Below are 6,307 nucleotides of genomic sequence, written 5' to 3'. Positions count from 1 at the left end.
GCATGTCAACTAGTTAAAGAACATTACTACAATGACTAAACGAGTTGCATCGAGTCTAGTGTAGTAAACATGACATGATCCTAGGGATAGTAGAGATCCCGGCATCTAGGATGCATTGTATACTGTGCAGCAGAGGCACATTGACCTTAATAGATAGGGTATCCTCTTCAGAGGATTGGATCATACTCAGTAGTCTGTTTTCGCTTGTCGGTGGTCGCTCCACCGAAGCACGAGTCTCCGGAGTACTTCACTAGAGGCAGACGTAGTTGTCCCGCATACGGTGTAATATACCGAAAATTCGGAGAATAAATATCGAACTTTAGTCAAATTGACCAAAGTGCGAGAATGGTGCACTTCGGAAAGTCCGAAGGTGTTGAAATGATCAAAAGTGAGTTACGGGAGGTTTTCGAGAGCTAAAGAATCAAATTCTGCAAAACTGCAGATTTTCAGCTCTCGGGGACCGGTCCCTGGTGGGAGAGACCGGTCCCCGAACGCGTGCAGAATGAGACAGCCGAAAAATCGGCTAAGTCCTGGAAGGATAGCTCTCGGGAACCGGTCTCTGCCTGAGAGACCGGTCCCCCAGAGACCGGTCCCATAAGGAGAGNACCCTCGAGTAAGCCGTTGTGTATGTTTCCGCTAATGCTTTTCTTTATTGTTGAAAATGTGCATGTGATGAGCCTTGGGCGGATAGGGAAAACTCTGTCCGTTCGGCGTCTGTTTGACGTGCTCGGGTCGGGCCAAATTGGCAGCGGTCCCGGGGCGTGACCTACGGTCTCGGTGTGCGAGTGCAGCTTCTCCTCACCTAGGAGATTGAGAGTGAGTCGAGGGTTTAACCTACGGGTTAGCCAAGTAGATTGGGTAATAAACATGAAATGCATAATAGATTTGCATTATTATCTTGAGTAGACATAGTGTATGTTGTAGTTTGCATTGCTATGTACTTTTCTATACTCATGACATGATACTACAAGAAAACGATATATAAGTGATGGTAAAAAGTTGTCACTAAAAATAAAAATTTGTCACTAATAGTTTTAGTGACGATAAATACCGTCACTATAAGTTGTCACGGTAGGTCCCGTGGCAAATAGATTTTGTGACGGAAAAAAAAATATTGTCACTAAAAATAGTATTAATGACAAATTAATTTTGTCACTAAATATTACTTATTTGTCACCAAATAATATTTACGAAATGGTTGAATATTAAAAGTAGTAATCTTAGGTGACAACATATGCTGTCACTAATAGTTAGTGACGTCACTATCCGTCACTAAATATTGCATTTATGACGATAATTATTTACTACACACTAATATTTAGTGATAATAAAGTTTGTCACAGAATATTGCATTTATAATGATAATATTTGTCACCGATATATTGTCACTAATATTTAGTAACAACAAAATTTGTCACTATATTGTCGATCATAAAACGTTCTCTAATAACAAAAATATATCATAATGTTTTACAAAATTCTATTTTAATAATAATACAAACTGCAATAATATTTGATACAGTTCCAAGCAACCAACTGATATTATGATAAAAGCAAATCGACGAGATTTTTAAGTTCTAATAACGAAAAGACATTAATATTCTCACATTCGTCGTACAAAATACCTCCCAATATCTCCAATTTTTTAACTACATGACAAATAGTTTTCAAATTCAAACTAAATGATTCAATCTAAAATAAATACATTTGATTACATAGTCCACATCCAAAATTAAGAATCGTCGAATACTAATACTTTGTAGAAATTGCACCACTCATCCTTACCTGCAATGAATTAAAAACAAATATAATTAGACAAAATTGAAATCTAAAAGAAAGATAAAATAAAAATAAAATATTGATGTTAAGGATAAGTATGATCCAATGGAGCTCCATTTTTTTTCTCAACGTATGCTCTTTTCTCATCTTCTAATGATTTCTAATTTAATTTAACAAAATAAAACTAGAAACTAACTAAAATATAAAGCTAGAAACTAGCAAAAAAATAAATAACATTCAACAAAATAACTAGCATATATGTTCATCAAATTCATCTAAAACTAGATGTCTAGAATGACAAATGAAACTAGCAAGACAACAAAATAAGATTCAACAAATAACCAGATTAATCAAGATTAATAACCTAAAAGTCAACTTCAGTAACAAGATTATCACCTAAGTTGTCAGTCCCCACAGTTTGAACATAATTTTCACACCAACACTCTTATGAAAACCTAAGTTGCTGCAGCCTTTTCTGATGCTACAAAATGGAAATTTCTTTATCTACATATTGACCAACTGATGTTGATTAAAAGGCATTATCAATAGGAGTAAATCATATTGGAGATGTAACTTTAGCAAGTTTTTTAGCAGTTTTGAAGATTCTATAATATGTATCCATATCAAATAACATACAACACTGATAGAAGGGCAGAAATCAACAGAACAATGAACAAACTCAAGAAGACAGCACACGGTAACAAGAACACATGCAAATGTACGAAGGTCTATGTCTATCTCTCATGTTATGTTCTCAACAACATACCGAAAGATTTTATTCATTTACAAGAAGATAACGGATATAAGCTAACCCGTGAAGCCTTTGTTGATATGAAGTTGAACCCATGGAAGTTTTTTCTCAGCACCAAGATTTTCCTTAATGTATTGCTGAAAAGTTATATTAATCTATCAGCAAGTATAAAATGATTTTTAACGATATGAACTGAGTTCTCTATAGTAGGGGCCCTGCAGCTCGTAACTCACCAGTACAAGAAGATTCTGAAATGGCCGAATACCTGAACTGACAACACTTGCTATCTGTGATGAGAAATTTTGAAGAGATATTTACATATTATATCAGGAGCGGAGATAACTATCATGTATTTGTGAATTTACAAAACAAGCAAATAAAGGCAGTGAAAATGTCAATGAATGGGCTTCAAATCATTGAATCTATTAAATGCGTAAAATAACAAAGTCATGCAGAAAGAAAGTTGATAGCTAGCCAAGTCTGCAGACATAATTTAACATATTAGAAAGGAAAAACCTAATAAAGCAAGAAAGAAAGCTGAAGAAAACAATAATGAAGTTTCATAGTCACCGTAAATCAACTGATGTGAAACTTTATAAAAAGAAGTACTTCTAGACCCTTTCTTTGAAATAAAATTTTGTTCTCAGTTGACCGTAGCAGACTAACGCATAAAATCAGTTGGGAATTAATGAAGCAATTCTTTTAGAAACTTAAAGCGTATAGCATTTAGCAACAGTAAAGATAGCACAACAGAAAGCAAGTCGTTTCTTTCGTTCCTTTTTCTTAGTCCTTAGAACATGTTTTTTCTGCTTTCTGGAAATCGAAAGTTTTTCAAAACTGTCCAAAGAATTTGTTTTCAACAGTTAGAAGAACTTTTACGCCATGAGATTAATTGACTTCCATATGATTGTTCGAGACGGATAGAAACAATTAATAGCATAAAAATGAAACCAGCATGACACCACCGAGGATAATCGAAGAATGGCATTGGCAGCAGGTTATTACCTGAAGATTCAAGGCTTTCTTTTTAAGATCTTGAGGTAAAAGAGGATTCTGGGGATACTTGTCTTCCAAATACTGCCAAATCCAAAGAAAACAATTTTACTGAATAACAATCTAATCCCATGAATTTCCATTATCATGATATCTATTAAACAAAAATCCCACAAGTTATGCTAATATTTAAAGCATAAATAGCCATAAATCTTATATTCACCAATATGATTGCAAACAAATCAGCAACTACAACATCCCCATCAACCAGTGCAGGGACATATTTAACGGGATTGATCTTCTCAAACTCTGCAATGAACAATAGTTAAAAAAAAAAAAGGTTCAAAATGGATTACCTTCGCATAGTATCTATAATTGAGGCAAAAGATTTCTCATTTATATTATAATAGACAAAAATAGATAAGCATTATTTGCAAAAGTGAACCTTAAAAAAAACAAGTTTCAATGATATTACTGGTGCAATGTTACTGTCAAACACACTTAATTGTGAAATCTACTTCCTAGTTCCATAAAAAAAAAAATTAGATTAGCTTCTTCATACCTGGATTCGATTGCTCGCCTTTTAGAAGGTTCACTGCTTTGTACTCATAATCCAACCCTTTCATGCAAGAAAAAAAAAATACTATAATAAAAAACTATAATAAAAAAAACTGTGTATAGTAGGAATAGACAACAGGAATATTCCATGATTGTGCGCTCCCTATCGAATAGTTTACTCGTCAGTGCTCTAAAAGCTCCTTTCCTCTGCAACAAAAACTATGCAACCAGCATCAGATTTACCTAACAGCTGAAACTTCTTCTAAACTTCCACTAAGTATAATAATATAGTGTGCTTCAAATCAAAGTACTCGACTGTAACTCCCAGCATCAGATTGAACTAACAATGAAAGTGTTTCTAATGATGTAAAATATACTTACGATCAAAGTGTTACCACTAACAGTCAGATTGAACCTGCTGGAGTCAACCAACCTGAATAACACGCAAGAAATTTATTTTAAAATTTTTGTTTCTTACGTTGCCCAGGCATGAATATCAACTTATTTTCTAAGAAACCAAACTACATAAGAACAACAACGAGCATATATATACATGATCTTTTGAGGAAAAAGATGTGGATCCAAAAACTAATCGCAAGATCCTGTAGCTAGCCGTCTCATATATCTACCTAAAAACAAGACCGATCACCAGAAATCTAGGAATAACATTTTAGTTTCCTGAAAAGGTTCTACAATTCTATATCCCCGATTCCCCGTTACGACCACTATTAAATAATGCAAAGCAGAGTTTCGTAATAGCTTAGTTTCTAGATACTGACACAGATTACGACCTAGACATGAGATCAGATCTGAAAAGAGCATATGAAATCATTAGAAAATGGGTGAGAAAAGCGAAAATCGGCTAAAACAGCTCCTACCCCGTAGGTTAGTTAACACGATCTCATAACACTAAAGAAAACGCTGGATCAAAACCGAACGAATCAAATATTAAGTAGAAAAAAAGCGTCTTCAAATATAATCCTTTGATTCCAACAAAAAATACACAAAATGTGAGCTAAAACATAGATCTAAAACCCTAAAAAGAAAAAAAAAAAAAAAAAAAAAAAAAAAAAAAAAAGATCCAGGATCATGGGAAGCTCACCTCTATCGAGTCACCACCACCTCAGATCTCGAAGCCGAAGAGAGAGAGGTTAGGATACAAAAACGAAACCCTCGAATGGAGATATAAAGGAAGAGAGAATGGAGAGGGGGAGAGAGACAGGGAACAAATGGGGTTGCCTCGTTCTTTCTTTAGCTTTTGATTTTTTTTTAAAATTTTTTTTTGATACCTTCTTCGTAAATTCTCCCAAATCTGGAATGGCCATAAATCCTGCTATGCTCTCTCCATAGTCTACTTGCCCTCCTTTCAAATAATAGAACAATTCACGTGCCCTGAAAAATAAATTCCCCAAATCCCATCTTTTATCAATAACCAAACACATACGCGAATTCTCTCAACTACAAACGATTTTGAAATAGACCACTCAAACTGTTTCTTCTATTTCTATCAAATAAAATTGGAAATTTTGCTAAACCTGACATTGATCTGAACACATTTTTAGCCGACGAAACTGTAGAATTCATCATAGTTAACGACTAATAGCTGACAAAATCATTAGTTTTCAATGAATTTTTCCACATCAATTTAGAAAAGTAACTCAAATCAAAACGATAAAAAGTTGACGACACAACCAATAACAAAATCAAAATGATGAAGAGTTTTTATTCCAAGTAAGAATTATTCGTATCAACCTATCATGAACGCTGGTCAAAGACCCCAAATCCGGCACGAGAACGCGATGATCCTTTTTCTCCGCTCCGGCGAAGTACGAGAGCCCTCCGAGCCTCTCCAACCAATCAATCAAACAAAATAAAATTACAATAAATAAATAAATAAATAAATAAATAAATTTGACCCCCTAAACTTCTTTTTTTATTCGATTTGCACTTCTCTACTTACTAACCGCTTGATTTAGCTCCTTCCGTTAGCAATTTTTGTAATTTTGTTAGAACACGAAAGATGCACGTGGCAGTTTCAATTGTTAACAAAAGTAGCTACATCAAATGGCTAGTAAGCAGTGAAAATGTTTAGGTGGTGCCTACACATTTTAACAAAGAAAGAAAAAAAAAACTATATGAAAATTACCTGAACTATACACTATTTTGAGTCGGCTATTCAATCTTTCAAAATTTTAATTTTACTATCCAACCTTTCAATTTGTTTGA

At 34.2% G+C, this 6,307-nt stretch overlaps 1 protein-coding gene across 10 annotated transcripts; it reads right to left on the bottom strand.

Annotated features, from left to right (window-relative positions):
- On the bottom strand, positions 1,568-5,927 carry LOC109725250 (glutathione S-transferase 2-like). Of its 10 annotated transcripts, none has more exons than XM_020254365.1 (10): positions 5,834-5,927; positions 5,371-5,473; positions 5,184-5,210; positions 4,463-4,514; positions 4,086-4,300; positions 3,747-3,832; positions 3,536-3,607; positions 2,764-2,817; positions 2,592-2,685; positions 1,568-1,785 (listed from the first exon to the last, which is right to left on the bottom strand). In XM_020254365.1, the coding sequence occupies exons 5-10, from the start codon at positions 4,147-4,149 to the stop codon at positions 1,733-1,735; spliced, it is 423 nt and encodes a 140-aa protein (XP_020109954.1). In that variant the 5' UTR covers positions 4,150-4,300; positions 4,463-4,514; positions 5,184-5,210; positions 5,371-5,473; positions 5,834-5,927; the 3' UTR covers positions 1,568-1,732. The 10 variants fall into 10 exon arrangements, with proteins under 10 accessions (XP_020109954.1, XP_020109969.1, XP_020109950.1 ...); XM_020254380.1 differs by having other exon boundaries at positions 4,086-4,288; XM_020254361.1 differs by having other exon boundaries at positions 5,184-5,473.

The sequence above is a fragment of the Ananas comosus genome, linkage group 2 (assembly GCF_001540865.1).
Source record: "Ananas comosus cultivar F153 linkage group 2, ASM154086v1, whole genome shotgun sequence".
NCBI classification, from domain to species: domain Eukaryota; kingdom Viridiplantae; phylum Streptophyta; class Magnoliopsida; order Poales; family Bromeliaceae; genus Ananas; species Ananas comosus.
Note: the sequence above shows the minus strand (reverse complement) of the source record. Positions and strands in the feature narration are given on the sequence as shown.